A 22575-nucleotide genomic window follows, 5' to 3' on the forward strand; every position below is an offset into this window, starting at 1 on the left:
CTCTACAATTGGAAAACCCATAACCCTTCCTTTTCCCAAGATCCCCAAGAACTGACTGGGCTCATTGAGTCCATCTTAATGACTCATCAGACCACTTGGGATGATTGTCAACAGCTCCTCCAGATACTCTTGACCACAGAGGAAAAGCAAAAGGTCTATTTAGAAGTGCGGAAAGTGCATCTGGCCGCAGGTAAAGTGACCCACTCCTTCTTACATGTCCCGAATTGCTGTGGGAACACCAGACCTTGAGCAGAGACCCACTTCCCCTTCTGCCTGGGAGTAGGCAGCTTTAAGACAATGTTTACTAAAAACAATACAATGCCCGGGGCAATAAGTTCCTGGAAAAGGCCTGCCCACGGAAACCGCCCTGACCTCGACCTTGTCCAAAGACTAATCGCACCTTCAAACCCACACACATCCACCTCTGGTGTCAGAGCAGAACCAGCCAGGGGAGAGGAGAGAGCAGAAGCTTCTCTGTGTTGGGGACTGCTAACTGCTAGAACCTTGAACAAAATGGAGTCTGTCAACCATTCCTTGGCCTTCTGCCTACGTGACTGCGAGTACACATGCCCTTGAGACAAAGGAAAAGGCTAACCATAAAAGTTAAATTTACACAGGGCAGCCCACCCGCCTAGCCAGAGGGAAGTACCCTTACAGAGTAATTGTCTTTGTTAACAAAAGATTAAAGTGTTCTGTTGTATACTCCCTACCCCTCCCTAATTCCTGCACCTGACTTACGCTGACAAGCATTTGTGGAATGCAACTAATGACTGATGGAAAATTACAGCTTTGTCTTTACCGTATTTGGTGTATATTTGAATTGAGACTTGATTGACATGCTTGTACCACCCCCTGAGGTCCTTCCTCTATAAGTTCCAGCGTGCCCCAAAAAAATAAAGGCTCTTGATCAGCGAACGTTGTCTTGAGCCTGCTTCCCTTAACCTCTTGAAGTTCACTTTCCAGATCGGATCTGCTCGTGAAGGCCCACCAAATTAGTAGCGACCCTCATCACCTCATCCCCGTGGGTCGGGGGTCCCTTCCCGGGGGTCGCATCTCTGGTGGGAGCCTTTCTTAGGAGGTTTTCTTGAACCTTTTTGGAGCCTGTTTAAAGTTTTCTTTATATCGTTGAACGAGTCTCTGTGTTGTCAATCCCCAACACCCTCCGCACGTTCTCGGACACAGGCCAAGAAGCAGACGTGACAAATTGCCCTTACCCTCTCCTGGGGAGAGACATGCTTTCTAAATTGGGAGCCCAAATTCAATTCAATAAACAGGGGGCCACAGTCACCGGCCCAAATGGGAGTCCCCTCCATGTCCTCACCCTAAAACTGGAGGATGAATACAAGTTGCTGGAACAGCCTCACAAAACCCCCCTGGAAAGCATCCAAGCCTGGCTCAAAGAATACCCCAAGGCCTGGGTAGAGACCGGGGGGAATGGGGCTAGCCGTGAACCAGCCACCTATCATCATAACCTAAAGACATCTGCCACCCCCATATCTGTTAAGCAGTGTCCGTTATCCAGGGAGGCCCACAGGGGCATCCAACTCCACATACAGTGACTGCTAGATTTGGGCATATCAAAACCTTGTCGTTCCCCTTGGAATACACCCCTCCTTCCCGTCAAGAAGCCAGGGACTGGGGACTATCGCCCTGTACAAGATTTAAGGGAGGTTAACCAGAGGACTGAGGACATTCATCGTAGGGTGCCTAACCCATACAACCTTCTGAGCACCCTGCCTCCCTCCCATTCCCGGTATACTGTGCTAGATTTAAAGGATGCCTTTTTCTGCTTGAGGCTCAGCCCCCAGAGTCAGCCCCTTTTCGCCTTCAATGGAAAGACCCAGGCTCCGGACTATCCGGACAACTAACTTGGACCAGGCTGCCGCAGGGTTTCAAGAATTCTCCAACCCTCTTCGATGAGGCTCTACACCAGGACCTGGCCGACTTTCGAAGGCAACACCTCAACCTCGTCCTCCTGCAATACGTGGAGTATTTGCTCTTGGCAGCCTGAACTGAGGAGAGCTGCAAACGAGGTACTGGGGCCCTACTAAAGCAGCTAGGAGCTTTGGGATACCGCGCCTCTGCGAAGAAGGCACAGATCTGTAAACAGAACTTAACTTATCTAGGCTATACCCTAGAAGGGGCCAGCGATGGCTGACGGAGGCCCGAAAGCAAGCGGTGGCCCTCATCCCCCCACCGCAAACCCCACGACAAATGCGGTGGCCCTCATTCCCCCACCGCAAACCCCACGACAAATGTGGGAATTTTTAGGAACCGCAGGCTTCTGTAGACTCTGGATCCCCGGGTTTGCGGAAATGGCTACCCTGCTTATATAACCTGACCAAACAGAATGCTGAATTTGATTGGGGAAAAGAACAACAGGTAGCATTTGACAAAATCAATCAGACCTTCTTGTCAGCCCCTGCCTTGGGACTCCCAGGCGTCACAAAATCATTTGACTTGTTTGTCGATGAGCGAAAAGGCATTGCCAAAGGGTCCTAACCCAAAAGTTGGGCCCATGGAGGAGTCCTATAGCCTATCTATCCAAGAAACTGGACCATGTGGCGTCAGGATGGCCCCCTTTCCTTAGCATGGTGGCATCTATAGCGGTTCTAGTCAAGGACGCAAACAGGCTAACTCTGGGGCAGCCCCTCACTGTCATTACGTCCCACGCAGTGGAAACCATCGTCCGCTGGCCTCCCGAGTGCTGGCTGTCAAACGCGCAGATGGCTCACTACCAGACGCTACTCCTGGCACCTGACAAGATACGATTTGGGCCAGCCACCACCTTGAACCCAGCCGGACTCAGAAGACAGCCAGGAGGTGCTCCATGACTGTCAACAAATACTAGCCGAGGCTCATGGGACTCGACCAGACCTGACCGACCAACCTCTCCTGGACGTGGATGTTACATGGTTCACTGATGGGAGCAGTTTCCTCCATGAAGGTGAGCGAAGGGCGGGGGCGGCAGTGGTGGATAAGCGCCAGACCATCTGGGCGAGCGCCAGACCCCGAGGAACGTCGGCACAGTGGGCTGAGCTCATTGTGTTCATCCAGGCACTAAAAAAGGCAGAAGGAAAGAGGGCTAGCATTCATACTGACAGCCGGTATGCATTTGCAACGGCACATGTGCACAGAGAAATCTACCGGAGGGGGCTGCTGACCTCAGGAGGTAAAGAAATTAAAAATAAGACTGGACCTGTTACAAGCCCTGTTCTTACCTAAAAAATTAAGCATCATCCATTGCCCAGGACACCAGAAGGGGGATAACCCTATCGCTTTAGGCAACCGCCTAGCAGATGAAACAGCAAGAAGGGCAGCATTTGGGTCCCAGATTCTATCCCTGCTCAAACAGCCCCTCCCCAACCGAAATTCGCCTATACGGCGGTAGACCTGGCAGAAGTGCACAGAATAGGAGCCAAATATGACCCAGAGGTCCAAGGATGGAGACTTCAAGGGAAGCTGGTCTTACCCCAGAAGGACGCCAGAACCTTAATAATGGACCTCCATAAATTAACCTACCTATCCAATCTATTGGAAAGGGAAGAGTTCTTTTTTTGCATACCACATGTGCAGAATCTCATTCAGCAGGTTATTGATCAGTGCATTCCCTGTGCAAAAGTCAATGCAGGAAGACTAAAACTTCCAGAAGGGACCAGGACCAGAGGACACCGCCCCGGTGTCTATTGGGAAGTGGACTTTACAGAAGTTAAACCTGGCCTGTACAGTAACAAAAACCTGCTAGTTTTCATAGATACCTTCTCAGGGTGGGTTCCGGCCTTTCCTACCAAACGAGAAACAGCCCAGATAGTGGTTAAGAAGATTCTAGAGGAGATCTTCGCTCGATTTGGCCTGATTGAGTCTGATAATGGACCCGCTTTTGTCTCCCAGGTAAGTCAAGTTACTGGGGTTTGATTGGAAATTACATTGTGCTTATAGATCCCAAAGTTCAGGTCAGGTAGAAAGAATAAATAGAACGATTAAGGAGACCTTGACTAAATTAGCATTGAAGACTGGCACTAGAGACTGGGTTCAACTCTTGCCCTTGGCTCTCTATCGGGCCAGGAACACCCCTGGCCCCCATGGCCTAACCCCATATGAAATCCTCTATGGAGGACCACCCCTGCTGTAACCTTCTTTGATTCTGATGTTTCCGCTTATGCTACTACCCCAACCCTGCAGGCACACCTCCAAGCCTTGCAGATAGTCCAGGAGCAGATTTGGAAGCCTTTGGCAGTGGCATACCGGGATAAGGGACCACCTTCCAGGCCCCATCCCCACCAGATTGGTGACCTGGTCTACGTGAGGAGGCACCAGTCCAAAACTTTGGAACCATGCTGGAAAGGACCGTACACCGTGCTGCTGACCACCCCGACTGCCTTAAAGGTTGACAGCATCGCGGCCTGGGTGCATGCGTTGCATGTAAAGCCTGCTCCCCGAGAAAACCCGGAAGACCTACCCACCACCTCATGGAGGCTTCAACGCACCCAAAACCCTCTCAAAATAAGACTCCTAAAAGAACCCTAACCTTAGTCGTAGCCTTTTGTTCTCTGTAGGTCTCTGTAGCCACCCTGGCTCCAATCCCCATGCTCCCTATCTTGTTACCTGGTGAGTTTATAACACTGAAACGGGAACCTTTGCAAACGAAACCTCCCACAAAGGGCTTCCCAAGAGCACCTGGTTTCCTGAACTGTTGGTAGATTTATGTGATTTGGTAGGTGACACCTGTGATCCTAACGAGCAGGAAGCTTTCCTGGGCTACGGGTGCCGGGCTCCTGGATGGCATGGCTCTATGAGGAAATTGGGTATTTACGTATGCCCCGCTAACGGGAGCTCCAGGGCAGAGCAAAAATTATGTGGGGGGGGGCGTGGATGGATACTGTAAACAATGGGGATGTGAAACAACAGGAGATACCTCTTGGAAACCGAGTTCCTCATGGGACCTAATCACAGTATCCAGAGGAACCACCCCAGGAGATACAGGGACAGGGCCATGGACTTGTGGGGGGAAAGATTGCAGACCATGCTTCGAGCTCACCAGGGGCAGCGGCTCGCCGCGAGGTGCTAATCCGGGAGGCAGATGTAACCCCTTGATAATTAGATCCACAGAGGATGGGAAACAGGCAGACTGGACCATGGGCAAAACTTGGGGACTACGTTTATACCGAACAGGTCACAATTCAGTCACTCTGTTTACCCCCACAAATGCCCACTCTATTGGTCCCAACTCAGTCCTAGGGGAACAGGGACCACCCAAGGCCCCAAGGCCTCAGGTTCCACTGGCCCTGCCCACCAGCCCAACCACAGTATCATGGAGTTCTGTTAACACCCCAACGTGCCCTAGCTCCCCCCCCCAGCTTCCTTAAAGGGCCAGAGACTCTTTAACCTGGTCCAAGGAGCCTTTAAGGCCTCTACAGAACCCAGCCGAATCTGACTGCTTCTTGTTGGATACGCTTGGTGTCCGAGCCCTCCTATTATGAAGGGATTGCTACGCTAGGGAATTTTACTAACGCCACTAGTGACTCTGAGTGCCCGCTGGGGGGCGGACCATAGGTTAACATTCACTCAAGTTTCTGGCCAGGGTCTAGGCCTAGGAACACCTCCGTCCTCCAATTCGGGCCTCTGTAACCGAATCATCCAGCAGCCAGGAAGTCAAAATTACCTGGTCCCAGAATTGGGGCTCTGGTGGGCATGTAATACTGGGCTGACACCCTGTGTGCACACCCAAGTCCTAAGTGCCTCCAAAGATTTCTGTGTCCTAGTCTGCTTGCTTCCCCGTGTATATTATCACCCTCCTGAGGTTCTGGAGCAGGTTTACAAGGGGATCCCATTAAGGTACAAGAGAGAGCCTATACCACTTACCCTAGCCCTCCTAGTGGGGGCAGGAATGGTGGCCGGGATAGGCTCCAGAGCGGCTGCACTGGTTCGAGGGTCCCAAGGTTACTCAGAATTAAAGCTAGCCATTGAGGAAGACATCAAAGCAGTTGAGGGGTCTATTACTAAATTAGAATTGTCTGTTGCTTCCCTGGCTGAGGTTGCCTTACAAAACCAAAGATGCCTCAACCTCCTTTTTCTTAAGGAAGGTGGGCTCTGTGCCGCCCTCAAAGAAGAATGTTGTTTCTATGTTAACCATTCTGGGGTCATATGAGATTCCATGGCAAAACTTAGGGAAAGACTCAACTAACGCCGAAGAGATCGGGAATATCAACAGGGTTGGTTTGAGAGCTGGTTCAATGGGTCCCCCTGGCTGACCACCCTGATTTCTACTATACTAGTTCCTCTGGTTATTTTGTTACTGCTGCTTACTTTTGGCCTCTGTATTTTAAATCACCTTATGATGTTCATTAAGGAATGCCTATCTATCACCAAGGCCCTGGTTCTCACACAGCAGTACCAAGCTCTTAAACAACAAGAGGGACCATAAGTTTTAGGATTAAAACTTCACAAAAAGAAATGGGGAAATGAGAGATCTCAATACACCTCCCTTGAGACTCAGAAGGTCGCCCCAGTGGAAAATTCCCCAAGGTCCCCCAGGCAGGGAACAAGGTCAGATCGAAAAGAACATCTGGTCCAGAGTGCTGAAGCATGAAACCGCCAGACTGTTGAGATAAGCTTAATTTTGACCTTGTGGTTTCTCCAGGAAGGTTAAATTATGCCCGTGCTTTTTGCAATACCCCTATTGCTTGCCAAGATTGTGTATATAAAAAGAAAACTTTCTTGAAGTCCAGCGCGCTCAGCTAGCTAAGGCTGCTGGAGTGCCCGTGGGCGCCTGTGTGAACAATAAACCTCTTGCGGTTTGCATCCAACTGTCTGGTTATTGAGCTTGGGATGTCGCAATACATTGGACCTGATTACCTTAGGTCCTTCAACAGCACAGTGGAAAAACCCCAGGTAGAAGAGAGCATGTTTTCCTCCTGCTGGATGTTGATGTCAGAGGGTCAAGGCCAGGGCAGTAAACCGGGACTAGAAAACAGGAAGCACTTGGACTGGAAAACAGGTTGCACTTGTAGGCTGACCAGCAACTCACAGAGACCGGGTGGGGCTGGGGCCCAGCAATAGTGTCTTTTCACAATAGTATCCCTGACTAAGACAGGCTATAAGGTTTGAGAGCTTTAAAATTCAGGGCAATTTGAATTTTGACCTGAAGAAGACTCTCCAACAAGATAACAGGATACACAGAGGTACCTGAGAAGTCATCACAGAAAATCTAGAAGGAGAAAATGATTGTGTTTCCCCATGTAAGCATGAAATTATATAACCAGTCAGGCAAGGGAGGTGCTCACCTTTAAAAGCAGCGCTTGGGAGGAAGAGGCAGGCAGAGGTCTGAGTTCAAGGCCAGCTGGGCTACAGAGGCAGCTCTAGGACAGCCAAGTCTACAAAGAGAAATCCTATCTTGAAAAAAATAGAAAGAAAGAAAAGAAAAATAAGAATATATCAAGCTGATGCTGTAAACAAAATAAAAATTGAATAGTGTCAAAGAGTGGCAGTCCCTTTGTGGAGGAACTTACGGCAAGGCTCTAGTTCTTACTACATTTTGTAGGCAGTCTGATGTAATAATCTCTCAGGCAGTACCAGAAATCATTTAAGGAGAAAATTTTAAAAGAATCTAACTCCTATTTTTTGCACTTTTGGTTTAACCCTGTTTGGACTCCAAGGGAACGTGACAAATGTGCGATTGATTGTGTTTGCATCCCTTGACCCACTTTATTATCTAGAATTCTAAAAAACTACTCCAATTCCAATTTACTCCTGCTTTCCTTCTTTAAATCTTCCCCAAGCCTGTTAACACTGTTGTTTTTAACTACTTGGTATGTTGTACAAAAGTATGGATTTAATCAATGACTTTGTACTAGTCATAAACACAAAGACTCTGGGTGTTTTGCTAGATTCCCTCCTCAAGGACCTCATTCCAAAGGTTCCCATCCTTCCAGTGTGCTCTCTGCCTTCCCAATCCTGCCACATGCCTTTTCTCCCACGTTAGAAAGGACGAGCTGTAGTGAGTTTTTTTCTTTTTGTTGTTCTTGTTGGCTGCCAGTTCACAAATAATGGCATGAAAACTAATTATTAACTATAAAAGCTTGGCTTTTAGCTTAGGCTTGTCGCGACTAGCTCTTATAACTTAAGTTAACCCATTTGTATCAATCTGTGCTCTGCCACATGTCATCGTCTCTCTTCATCTTACACTTCCCCGTTTCCTCTCGACCTTTCTCTGTCTCAGAGTCCTCTCTCAGCCCGGAAATCTCACCTATACTTCCTGCATAGCCATTGGCCATTCAGCTTACTATTACGCTGATTACAGCAATACATCTTTACACAGCCGACAAACACCCCACAGCAATGACTGTTGTCGTGCGCTATTTCAGACCATGACACAAATACAGCAGGTAGCAACTGATAATTCAGGTGTCACGCACCACATAAAATAATTTTCTGATGGAGGAGGATCCTGCTCAAGCAAGGTTTCCAGGAACATTGACTCCGGAAACTGTTGCTCCTGTCTGTAATTTTACATGTGTAGAAACAGCTATAGCATCTCCCAATACCTGCACTGTAATCTCTGCGATATGTATATGTAATCTCAGGATTGCATCTCAATCTTATGGGCACATATATTTATGGTAGTCAGGAAGTTGACTTCTCAATAAGGTGTATAATTTTGATAAATAGAAAATATATTAGGATATGTTTCATAACTAGACCTATTGTCCCATGAGGACTGTAACACACTTAAAAGCCTGGTTTTTTTTTTCTTTAATTCAGACTATCAGCAATAATTTCTCCCCAGCATAAGACAAGCTACACACAATTAGCTCATTCAAAACCTCGGGACAATTTCAAACTAAACTAAATGTTCCTATAAGCAGATAAGTTAAAAAAAAAACTTTAGAGATATACAAAAAGACAGAAATACAGATGTCTAACCAAGGTTACTGACACAAAGCAACTTAAAATACTATGCAAGCTAGGTGATAGTGGTTCAAGCCTTTAATCTTAGCACTTGGGGAGCAGAGGCAGGCAAATTTCTGTGAGTTGGAGGTCAGTCTGATCTATACAGCAAGTTCCAGGACAGCTTACACAGAGAAACCTTATCTTGAAAAACAAAAATTAAAAAAAAAATACTATACCAGCCTCTTCTGCCAAGTCCAGCTGAATCTCTGATAAAGAGATTCCAGTCAGAAATCTCTGATAAAGATTTATTCCCTTCAGGAATCTCTGATAAAGATTTATTCCCTTCAGGGATCTCTGATAAAGATTTATTCCCTTCAGGGATCTCTGATAAAGATTTATTCCCTTCAGGGATCTCTGATAAAGATTTATTCCCTTCAGGGATCTCTGATAAAGATTTATTCCCTTCAGGGATCTCTGATAAAGATTTATTCCCTTCAGGGATCTCTGATAAAGATTTATTCCCTTCAGGGATCTCTGATAAAGATGTATTCCCTTCAGGGATCTCTGATAAAGATGTATTCCCTTCAGGGATCTCTGATAAAGATTTATTCCCTTCAGGAATCTCTGATAAAGATTTATTCCCTTCAGGAATCTCTGAGCTGCTTGTCTCCCCAGGCACTGTCCCCAGCCTCAGGTCACAGTCTGTACACAAGTGACCTTGAAGCTGGGCGTTGCTACGGTTACTCCCTCAGACGCAACTTTTGTAGCTTTGTCACAAGAAGTTTTGCTGTTGAACCTGTCTATGAGCTGTGGAGAATCGAAACAGGGAGAAGCATAAAGAGAATGAAGAGAACTGGAGCATGACTGGGACTGTGTGTGTGTGTGTGTGTGTGTGTGTGTGTGTGTGTGTGTGTGTGTGTGTGTGTGAATTTATTCTGTACCCCTCAGAAAGAAAAGTCCTAAGTTAAGTTTTGCTACGCTGTGAGCTTTTTCTTTGAACTGTCTCTGCGGACTCTGGAGCAGGTCTCCAATGGGCTGCATTAAGTTGTACAAGGTTTTTTTGTGGAGCTGGTGGAAGTTGTATGTAAAACATATGCTCCTTGTCCTTTTGAAGAACCATCTGTAAAACCATAAAACCAATCTCTATAGAATTTGTAGTTGTAAATTTAAGCAATACCCGTGAGGTGTCTTCAAAAACTCTTAAAAGGAGCCTTTTGGATAACAATTATCTATAGATCTGGAGGAACACGCTGTTGCATCTGCCAATCGGTGTGAGACAAATAATGAACATGCATTTTATTTAGCGCCACAATTAGTTCTGTAGGTTCTTTATCAGTGAGTGGTTTAAGACCCATCCTTTCCATTATTATTAAGTCTGTAATTTCTTATAAATAAGGAGTTACAAGTTTACATACAATAGAATTATAACATGAAAAAAATTCTATACCTTGCTAATACATAATTACAGTAGGTGAAGAGACAGAAGGAAGGATTCAAGTAATTGATAAGGAAGATAGGAATCAATCCTATGAACTCCCAATTTAGCGGCAACATGTTTTAATAAGCTAATAACCTGCTCTGCTTCAGGTATTATCTTTCTTATGAAATTTAACTGAGATGCTCCACAAAGCAAGTTAGGGAGCACAGCCAAATCATCAGTAGCTTAAGCTAAGAAGACTGTGGTGAATTTGTTGTTGAGTAATAATATAGCCTAAATAATTTTAAGGTGATTGCTTTGTATTAGATGTGGAGCTATAATTAAACTTCTGCTCTTTTAGTTTAGTTAAAATGAGAGTTAAGAGGCTGGAGAGATGGCTCAGTGGTTAAGAGCACAGACTGCTTTTCCAGAGGACCTGGTTCCAGTTTCCAGTACCCACATAGCAGCTCACAACTGTCCGTAATTCCAGTTGCAGGGGACCTGACACTCAAGGCAAAACACCACCGCACATAAAATAAGAATAAATGAATCAAAACGAGACTTAGGCACTCATCTCAGTATTGATTAGACAAGCATGAGGGGATAATGCATCCAATAGCAATAATGCATCCAGATAATGATTGACCAATACTCAGGAAATACAATCGACACAGGCATGCGTCCTTTGTGCCCTAGTTGCAGTTGTTCCTGTGCTAGAAGTCAGGCCCATTTATTTTCCCCATGAAGGGACCATCAATCTATACTATGTTAATCTATCTGTGAGGGAGGATGATCAACAAACAAATAAACAAGCAAACACTAAGCTCTGGGGCAGCTGAGCCACAGTTCTAGTGGCAGAGTTGATCCCCACATAGCCCTGCCAGCTCCAGTCCTTGGAACACAGGTATTGCATCAGATGTGGCTCTGTGCTCTGCCACACCTGGCAATAAAAAGAGCCACAGGGCAGCTTGAGTCCAAGGACATTTGTGCCCTGCAACAAACACTCCACTGGGCGTATGCTTCCATTGGCTCACTGGGAACCAGGAATCTTAGCACACAGAAGTACGTATGTGAATAAAAAGCCTGTTTTTCCACCTGAATTCTGCCTCAGCACCCATGTAACCCAGCCAGCTCCACCTCCCCACCAACAGCCATCACTGCAGCTATTTCCATAACTCTGTATTTGATATCCAATATATAACATACATCAGGTGACAGTGTTCACGGAAACAGGAAGTCAACGCAGTTAATCAGCCCCTTTATGACTGGAGGGCCTCCTCAACTCATGATGCCATTGAGGGACCTGGATTCGTGTTTCTATTCCATAAAATTCTAAGCCATTGGGTTCATTCATGGGGCAACTGACGGGCTACAGGACTCTGACTGTGGGGCTAGTCTTTGTGGTTTTGGTAAGTACTTCCTTGTCCCCTACTGTCTTCATTACTGCTTGTCTATGTAGGTATTGGGCAAAGGCTTTGAGATTGGAGAGTGGACTGACGGAAGCTCTCATTCGTCCTCCGTCCACCCCTGAGGGACGTCTGGGAGCATCAACTGCAGGGGGACAACATCTTTCTAAGAAGGACTGTGAGCAGTCCATCAGGGAATATAAACTCAGAAGTTTTTCGGGGACATCTCTAAGGAGAAAGAATACGAGCAAGTATGTGGACTCTTTCTGGGAAGAAAAGAGCAAATGTTTGCTTCCCTTAGACAGGGCAGCACCAGCAGGCAGAAGAACAATTCTACCTAAGTCCGGCTTGCTGGACAAGTGGGTTTATTGGATTTACTTAAGGAGCACAAGTTACCCCCAACCATGCCAGCAAATCGGCTGCACAGACAACTTCCCTGCAGCTGTATGAATGGAGTTCTCCCTGCCATTAGCTTTCACCTGCTACAAACTCCAGCACCTCCCGACACCACGGGAAGCTGGAGCAGAATTGCAGACACCTGGAAAAGGTTTGGGGTGGGGGTCTAAGTCCTACTCAAATACTCCTTCCACAAGGACAGTCTACAGATTGACTGGCCCTTGTCGGGGCCCGTGCCTGCCATTTCAGCGGGTCTGATGAGGACGGTAATGGCTGTGTTCCACATCAGCAACTCAGTTCTCAGTTCTCTCAACTTCAGAAGATGTTGTTCTCCCTGCCCTAGTTTAGGAGAAAGAGGCCTTTTGGTGTCTGGTTCTGATTTTAGCCTGGAGGGAAAAAAAGTCAGGGAATAGAAAGTCTTATGTGTGCGCACACGCGCGCGTACACACACACACACACACATACACACACATACACACACACATGCATACACACACACGCACGCACACTCGCACACACGCACACTCACACACACGCACACACACACGCACATGCACACACACGCGCACATGCACACACACACGCACATGCACATACACACGCACACTCACACACACGCACACACACACATACACACACACATGCACACACACACACATGCACTCACATGCACTCACCTACTTTCTCTTATAAATATACACACTCTCTCTCACAACACACACAAGTACACACACACTCTCACAACACACACATATACACAAACACTCACACACACACAGGACTTGGGGGGCTGAAGGAGTCAGTGAGAATGGGGGAGATAGACAATAATGGGGTGAATATGATCCATAGGTATTTATGCATGCATGAAAGTCACACGGTGAATAAGAAAGAAATAAAACCCTCCCTGGAGCAAAAGCAAAAGAGTTAGGATGACCCTGTGTTTCTCCCTTGAGATTGTGTATGAGAAAAAGCCAGGACTGTTTGGGAGGAAGCTTTTCCTGTTTGCCTGTCTGTCAGAACTGGGTTTTAACTCACAGGGTATTGTTCTTGGAATTTAAGCAGTAAGAGTTTGGGGTGTTTGTTGCCTGGAAATACAGATTTCCTTAGGAATTCCTTCTTTCCAAGGATGATGTCAACTTCGTTTCCATAGCAACCTTGTGCCCTGTGAAAGGGCAGACTTCTTTGCCCTCCCTTCAGCCTTTGCACACACAGAAAGGAGTGAAGCTGTGACATACAGTTAATGTCCAAGGAGACCAAAGACACAGGCAAGCCAGAGATGGTGGCTCGCCTGGAGGAGTCCAGCGTCTGGGAGGCAGAGAAAGGAATCACGTGTTGGAGGCTGAGCTATGGGGCAAACTCCAGGCCAAGTCCTGTGTGTCACCAAAACACCCAAAGGCGGTGGAGGGGGATGCGAACATAAAAGTAACACCAGAGAGCACTCAGGAGGCTCTTCTCTCCCTGGATCTACAGGCGGATAGTGAACACTGGGGAGAGGAAGAGAGTTCCCTCAGAGTGGAGGCGCTGGCAAGTTGTCTATGCGCTTCGATTAAGCTTGTCAGAGTGGCCTGTGTTGTGTGAGTAGTCCAAGAAAGAGGTCACTCCGAGATGAAATTTTAGGCCTGTGTAGCCCCAGGAAGGGCCAGCCTCTGATGGACTGTATAGAGAGAAGTTTTTGAAAGGGCCACCGATGAGCTCTGTCACACCAGCCCACTCCCAAGTCACCACACAGAAACATATTATTAGTTATAAATGCTCGCCCAGTAGTGTATGCTTGTTGCTGACTAACTTTTACAAGTTTAACTTAGCCCATATTTCTTATCTACCCCCTGCCACGTGGCAGGGCCTTCTTTCAACACAGCATATTCATCTCCTGCTTCCTCCCGCGGCCTCTGTGACTCCTCCCTTGTTCTTCCCAGCATTCTCCTAGTCTGGCTCGCCCACCCAGCCTCTTCCAGTCAGCTCTTTATTAACAATGAGAGTAATACATCTCCACAGTGAACAAAAGGATTATTCCACAGGGAGACTGAACCTTTAAACAGCCGTACAAAGGCATGTTTATTTATTGTTGCACAGTTGTTTTTTGGGTAAAGTCCCAAAGTCCCTGATTCAGTCTCTGTGCTTTTCGGAAGGAGAGCATCATGCCAGGTCTCTTCAGTCTTTTACTGTGTGTGGTTTGCAATACCCAACAATCCAGGAGTTTCAGGTGTGCCTGCATTGTGTGCTCAAAGGCTCTAAGGCTGCTTCAGACAAGGAGCTGTGGAAATCTCAGAAAACAGCCAGTGACTTCCACCAATGCTGCTGCTGTGAGCACCAGCCTCCGGCAGCTCGGATTCAGGGTCCAACTAAGTCGGCAGACTAATCACCCAACTTCACTTTTCTATCTGAGGGAGGAAAACTTCATTCTTTGTACAAAACTGAACGCTCTGGGGCTTTTCAGAAAAGGGAAACACACACACACACACACACATACACACACACACACCCCTCCAGCATGTCAGGATCTCACCTGCCTTCAGCAGGTCAGAGAAACTGAAGAGGAGATACAGAACAGGTGAACTACTGGACAGACAAACAGACACATAGGACTTTTCTGAGGGCCAAAGCTTAGTTCTTTGTTTTATTGTTCTTTTTTTTTACTTGTTTATTCTGTTTTATTCAGACAATAACACTAAGATCCTAACACACGTTCCCCTATACTCTCCTTATTCTAGTTTTCTGGCCTTTAAGTAAAAGCATCTCAAAGTCAACAATTAGCTTTATAACCACTTCTTATCAAATGGTGATACACTAAAATCCCAATTCTCATGAATTGTAACATATTTGAAGTATATTATTTAACCTAAGACTGAAAACTGTGCCTCAACTTTATCAAAAAAAAGATAGCCACATCAGTTTCAGTACATATGTGATACTACCTATTCAATTTATTAAAAATTGTAATAAATATAATAATAAACTAGTGCTCCAAACTTAGGCTGTGAATGGGGATGACACTATTAGAAGACACAAGAGACTGCCTTTGCAATATGAAGTACAGATTCCTTCTACAGAGATGGAGAAATAAAAGGACAAATCTAGTTTTCTAGAAGACAATTCACTGCACACATTTACAGTTGTTTACACTGTCTTAATACAAATGGGATGCTTTTCTATGTGAACCATTTGTAACCAAAGCAAATACCCTAAGTAACACAAAGTGTTAAAGTACAGCATAAAGACACAAATTAGACATACTAATTCTAGGTAGGAATATAATTATGGTGTTACATTTTTATAGTCCACAATTATGTTTAAGGGTCACACAGACATAGATCACTGATTTGAATGAAATGCATAAATTTGTAGCAAAGCTTTGTAGTTACAAAAAAAGAAAAAATTACCAAAGAATGCACAAATTTAATGTTTATTACACCTTTCTGTCATATTCCTGGATCCTTCACCAATGTTACATGAGGAAAAAACAAAAACAAAACAAATGAAAACTGAAATCAGAATCACTAAAGTTATCAAGGAGGGAAGCAAATAAATTAAACTCTAGCAGCCATCAGCAAGAGGACAGCAAGGAGCATCCTGGGAAAGGAAACTGCACTTAGACTCTCACCAGCAAATCACGCTCCTGCACGGAGTGGAACAGAAACAGGTCTTTTCCTGCTAAGGTAACAGAAATGCAAGTTCTTTTTCAAATACTGTGGAAAGGCAAATGTGTGTATCGTGGCAGTTCTAACCAGCTGTTACAGTGCAGGCCAGGAACACATCTGCGGGTTCTGGGGTGACGGATACTGTGATTCTTTGATTGGGATAGTGGACACACTAGCAAAAATTGGGGGGGAGAAATGAACACAGGTACAAGACAAAGGTGAATGAGACTTCTCTTATATCTTAGCAACATTTAGATGGAATCAAACTTCAGTGCAGTCCACTCTGCTTGGACGAGGCTTTGGTTCAGCTCCCAGCCTAGCGTGACGCAGTCTCCTGTGAGAATACTCAGGTGTCTTCTTAAACAACAAACCTATTTTTAGTGGTGGAGCCGCTCTTCGTAGCTGTGTCTGTGTGGGACTGATGACCAGTCACTGTCTCTGGAGGAAGTCCTCACCTTTCCTCGAATCCCCTCCCTATGTGTGTGACTGCGTCTCTGTTTTCACATTCAGTCGTCCATATTACTATCTTATCAGCTCTAGCTCTAACATTAACAACAGCTCCACATACATCGTCACTGTAGTCATCAAAAGGTTCTCCAATAAGGCACAGCAGTGTCTCTAGCCAAAATCGATGGAGATCACTTCGTCTCTGCTGTTTGTTCAATGTAATCAGCCATCATCCTCCCTGTTTATTCTTCTCATCTTCCCACATAGGCTCAATGCCATCCTTAAGAAGTGAGTAGTCACAGCCAGGCATTAAATTACCAGACAACTGGATATGGTTGTATAAAGCCCAAAAGTCTTCAACAGTATCAGACTTAGAGATCAATCGAAGGTTTGCTTGCCAAATTTTGCCTTCATCATTTTTAAAAAACCAGGGTGCCCACCTGTTCTGTAGAGGGTGTTTGACATAGTGCTCTGCACGGCAACCCCTGATTAGGTTGTTTTTTCCTCTTCCGCAGGAGGGGGATTAGCAGTAGGGGTGGTTTCCAGTTCCACAGTTGCCATCTTAGATCGATCTGATCTCACTGTTTTATTGTTCTTACAGGGCTTGCTCTACTCCATTCTTTTTCTGTTGTTTTCCTGCCCTGATGTTTTGTTCTGTCTCTCTTGATCTTCCTTCTAACTTCCTTCTACTTCTTTCCAGGTGTTTTCCTACTCTCGTGTCTTGATTTTCTTCCCTTATAATTTATATACCCCAGTAGAGTCTTTCAAGCAATATAAAAATTATAATGTGATTACAATCTATTTTAAGTGAATTATTACAATGAATACAAGTTAAAAGCATCATGTTTTCCATATCCCTTACACGATTAAACATTTTACATAATGCAAATAAAAAAACAAGTCTCCCTAAGAACCCACATACATTCATGTCCAATCAACTTGTAACAAACTAACAGAGTGTAAGAAAGCAAGGTATTGTTTTCAGTCAGTTTTTCTACTGGCAGGCTGCATTTGGGGGCTACCAAGTACCAATCACTTTATTACTTATCTTAAAAGGTAATCCTTATCTTAAAAAAATCACAAACCTAAAGTTTTATATATGAAAAACAATCAGTCATCTCTTCTTTTAACCCTCAGTGCTCATACCCATTCATCAACAGCTTTTATATCAGAAAGCTGAGGGCAGAAATGGGTACAAGGATCACCAACCAATGAATAGCTGTTTAAATCCTATTTAAACTAACACTGTTATTGTATAAAAACATTGTTTCCGTTAAACGGTACAGCTTAGGAGGAAATCTTCATAATAGCTCCCAGGTAAAAATGCCCAGAAGAATGGGATATCTCCGTGAGGTAACCACACCACATAAAGGCAGTAGGATCTTCCCACACCCATTGACACCAAGCCAGATATCAGAGACAAATGTCAGCGGCAAACATGTAAAGACAGAGCGTTAACAAGATGCATTCTGGAGCTGAGGCTCTCGGGGTTTTGCCTCGCCAGGATTCACCCTTGGGAGCTTTGCTTCCTGGTGAGTCAATCCACTCAAGTCAATGGCCAGCTACTGCTCCTCTGACATGGTCGCAGGCAAACCAAGACTTCTTCAAGGTACTTCTGCAAAACCACTATTCTGTTCTGTTGTTTACCCTAGATGCTAGATTCCTACAACAAAACTAATAAGACACACACACATATACACTCACACTCACTATCTCTCTCTCACACACACACACATACACACACACTCACACACAAACATACACTCACACTCTCAAACACACTCACATACACACATGAAAGTAGAATTAGGACTATTTGAGATTACATGGGGGATCAACTGGAATTGGGAAGTGACACAAAAGAGGGTAAGGGGGGCTAGAGAGAGCTCAGTGATTAAAAATGCTTACTGTTCCTCCAGAGGACCTGAGTTCAGTTACCAGCAGTCACGTTTACTGGTTCACAATGCCTGTAACTCCAGTTCAAGAGATCTGACACCAAATTCTGACCTCCATAGATACCTTCACAAGTGTGGCATACATACATATAAATGAAAATAAATCTTAACATAATATTAGAGGGTTGGGTGTAGTGATGTACATCTTTAATCTCAGCATTTGGGAGACAGGGGCGGTAAGTCTTTGTGAGTTCCTGTAGCATGGAGTTCTAATAGGTCTTAATAATAAACAATCTGAGTGGATGGGGGTGGGATGGGGGATTGGTGGGAGGCATGGGAGGACAGGAGGGAGAGGGAACTGGAATTGGTGGTATGTAAGATAAGATCGCTTTTAATTTGAATAAAAATTCATTTAAAAAAAAACCTGGAGTCAGATATAGGGTTAAATTCTGAAAGGTCAGAGAAGTAAAGGAGCCAGCCACTTACCTCTGCAGAATCCTCAGACCAAAGGGGCTATGCTGACCCTACAAACCCTCAGACTGAATGCAGTCTCTAGGAACCTCAGACTGAATGCAGTCTCTAGGAACCTCAGACTGAATGCAGTCTCTAGGAACCTCAGACTGAATGCAGTCTCTAGGAACCTCAGACTGAATGCAGTCTCTAGGAACCTCAGACTGAATGCAGTCTCTAGGAACCTCAGACTGAATGCAGTCTCTAGGAAACCTCAGACTGAATGGCATGAGCTCCTGTCCCGCCTGCCTTGTATTCCTCTCTCCATCCACTCTTGTCTCCACCTCCCTAGTGCTGGGATTAAAGGTGTGAGCCACCACTGCCTGGCTCTGTTTCTCTTTTAAACTAGATCAATCTCTTGTAGGCCATGTGGCCTTGAACTCACAGAGTTTCACCTGCCTCTGCCTCCTGAGTGCTGGCATTAAAGGTGCCACCACTGCCTAGCATCTATGGCTAACTAGTGTGGCTACCTCCACACTCTGATCTTCAGGCAAGCTTTATTTATTAGAGCACAAACAAAATATCACCACAAGTTCCGGACCAGCCTGGTTAGAAAATGAGTCCTATGGCAGGGAGTGTTACATAGTCAGATTTTTTTCAATAAATTAAAATAAAAAACAAAAATCTTAGGGCTGCCAAGCTTGACAACCTGAGTTCAGTCTCCTGAGATCCACATGGTGGAGGGAGAAAACCGACTTTCTAAAGTTGTCCTCAGAGCTCCACATATGTGCCATGAAATGTGTGTACTCACATACATACACACATATTAACAAATGTAATAACTTTATTTATTATTAATTTATTTATTTTTAAGTCAGGACTTGTAGCCCTGGTTGTTCAAGAACTTGTTCTGTAGTTCAGGCTGGCTTTGAACTCAGAGATCTGCCAGCCTCTGCCATGTGAGTGCTAACAACTTCTTTAATTTAAAAAGAAGAGATTGGGGAGGGGGGAGGAGAACAAGAGGGATCAGGAAGACTGAGACAGGGGAGGAACAGAAGAGAACAAGAAAAGAGATTCCTTAAAAGAGGGAGCCAGTATAGGTTTAAAGAGAAATCTGGCATTAGGGAAATGTCAAGAGATCTACAAAGATGACCCAAACTAAGAATCTAAGCAATAGTGGGGAGACCGCCTTTGATGCCCTTCTCCTATAATGAGATTGATGACTACCTTAACAGCCATCCTAGAGCCTTCATCCAGTAGCTGATAGCAGCAGAAGCAGGCACCCACAGCTAAGCACTGAGTCATACTCCTGGAATCCAGTTGTAGAGAGAGAGGAAGGATGAGCAAAGCAGTCAAGACTGTGCTGGAGAAACCTAAAGAACCAGCTAACCTACCTATTGAGAGCACATGGACCCCAGTCGTACAGCTGAGGAACCAGCATTGGACCTAACCATGCCTGCTGAATGTGGGTGCCAGTTAGGAGGTCTGGGCAGTCTATGGAACCTCTAACAGTGGAACCAGTATTGATCCTCAGTGTACAAATGGACTTCGGGAGCCCATTCCTTATGGAGGGATACTATTGCAGCCCAGATACATGGAGGAGGGTTAAGGCCCTCCCTCAAATGATGTGACAGACTTTGATGATTCCCCCATGGAAGGCCTCACAGTCCTTAGGGAGCAGTTGGGGGATGGGTTGGAGAGTTGATAAGGGTCGTGGGAGGATGGGAGGGAGAGGGAACATGGGATTGATATGTAAAATAATAATCTTAAATTAAAATAAAATAAAGAGACTGGGTGGTGCTAATGCACACCTTTAACCCAGCACTTGGGAGGCAGAAGCACATGGGTCACTGTGTGTTTCAGGACAGCCAGGAATGCACACGAAGAAACCCTGTGATTCCTTTATCTAATTATTCTTTATCAATAAAAACTTGGGAGTCAGATATTGTGGTAAGAGCCTAAATGATCAGAGAAATGGAAGAGAAGCCACTAGGGGGTCTCCTCTCTCTTCCATTCCACCATACTACTTCAGCTCACCTTACTACTTCCTGTCTCCTATCTGTCCTCAGTCCTCCAAAACCTCTATGGTTAAAGTTGGTCAACTAGAGGCTAGCTCCCTCCTCTGACTTAAGACAAGTTTTATTCTCAGAATGCAATCAAAATATCACACAACATTTCCCCCTTTTGTCCAAATAAAAAGGGAAGATTTTTAACTCTAACATAGTAAAAACTATATACAATAAGAACAATTATCAGGGTTGGAGAGATGGCTCAGAGGTTAAGATCTATGACTGCTCTTCCAAAGGTCCTGAGTTCTATTTCAAGCTACCACATAGTGGCTCACACAAATAGTGCCCCCTTCTGGCATTCAGGCATACAAACACTGAATGCATAATAAATAAATAAAATCTGTAAAAAAAAAAAACAATTACCAAGTAAGAGTTACACTTACACTGTCCAGTAAATTTGCATTTGGCAAATTCAGACAAAATACTCCATTATCTATCCTAGCTTGGTAAGTCCAAGGTTTTGTACTAACTTGTATTATCAACCCAAAACTATCCTTTTATGTCTCTCAACCTTATACACTTTATATCTCATTTGTGAGTTTCTTTTCTGAATTTGGTAACAAGGAAAACTATAATTGTAACTATCTAGTCTTCAACACCATCAGAGACCTGAGAATGATATACTATTACCTGGACAGTCATACAAGGTTCCTCTATAATGCTGCAGCATCCATTATCATCATATAGAACTACTCTAAAGACTTTATCTGACAGAATTTTCTGTGAAGCAGGAATTTTGAAGGACTTCCTCACCATGTCTGAGAAAAGTTAGGCAGTCACTTTCTTTTGTGTCTTGTTTGTTCAGTTTGGACATCATACTGCCAGCAGTTAAGGCTAGGGCAGTTTCTTGCCCAGCGGCTAACTTTTGCCACCAAGAAATCAAAATCCATATGGAGTTTCTTCAGTGCCCATCATCTTCTCTGGAGAAGATTGGTGCTGCCAGGAGAAGACATGTCTCATTGTCATAAAAACCTTATATTATCAAAACTTCTTAAATGCCATATTATGTAGAGACCACCTGTATAACTAAAATATATGTTTTACCTTGAAATTATACCTAACATGACTAGATGTATGATTGTAACCTGCATTTTTTCTTATGTTCATTAGTTTGTAATAGTAACTTCCAAGAACTAGAAATTTACATTTCATTGTTAAATGAGCTGCATGGGTACAATACCTTAAATAACAGTAGAAACATATGTAAAATATGTTCTAAAAACTTTAAATCTGTATAAATATATAAAAATATCTTAGACAAGAATAAAAACATATATACAGTGTAACAAAATAACGTCAAATTTGTATCAGTATACAAAACTCCATACAAATGTAAAACATTTAATACTAATAGTTGCTTTTTGGCTTTAAAAGTAGAGTCACTGCCAGGTGATGGTGGCATGCACTTTAATCCCAGCACTTGAGAGGCAGAAGCCGGCAGAACTCTTGTGAGTTCCAGGCCAGTGTGGTCTACAGAGTCAGTTACAGGACAGCCAGGGCTACACAGAGAAACCCTGTCTGGAAAAAGAAAGAAAGAAAATCTGGTCTTCTGGTACATTCCACTTATTGATTTATTTAATACACCACATGAAAGCAGATGCCAGAAGGGGCATCAGCTCCCCTGAAACTTCAGGTAAACATAGTCTTGAGCCATCTGATCTGGGTGTTGGACCCTGACCATTGGTCCTCTTCAAGGGCATCACTCTTTTTTAAGTCTTTTTTTATTTTTAAATATAAATTAGGAACAAGGTTGTTTCACATGTCAATCCCAGCTCCCTCTCCCTTTTCCTCCCCCCTCCCACACCTTCCCACCACGCCTCCCTCCCTCTCCCCCAATCCCCACTCCTTTCACCAGGGAGGGTGAGACCCTCCATGAGGGGTGTCCATAGTCTGTCATTTCATCCAGGGCAGGGCCTCAAGAGTCCAGGCTGAGATAGCATCTCTCATTGTTGGATGGGCAACAAAAGT

At 44.7% G+C, this 22575-nt stretch overlaps 1 protein-coding gene and 1 pseudogene across 1 annotated transcript in view; one reads left to right on the forward strand and one right to left on the reverse strand.

Annotated features, from left to right (window-relative positions):
• Positions 1–11553: 11553 nt before the first annotated feature.
• LOC121133996 (NXPE family member 3-like) overlaps positions 11554–22575 on the forward strand; it is a 43193-nt gene continuing 32171 nt past the window's right edge. The window contains 1 exon segment of the mRNA XM_040731508.1: positions 11554–11715. Coding sequence (XP_040587442.1) covers positions 11659–11715 — 57 coding nt within the window. The 5' untranslated portion in view covers positions 11554–11658.
• LOC101837002 lies at positions 15968–16754 on the reverse strand (annotated as a pseudogene).

The sequence above is a fragment of the Mesocricetus auratus genome, unplaced genomic scaffold (genome assembly GCF_017639785.1).
Source record: "Mesocricetus auratus isolate SY011 unplaced genomic scaffold, BCM_Maur_2.0 Super-Scaffold_100025, whole genome shotgun sequence".
Lineage (NCBI taxonomy): Eukaryota > Metazoa > Chordata > Mammalia > Rodentia > Cricetidae > Mesocricetus > Mesocricetus auratus.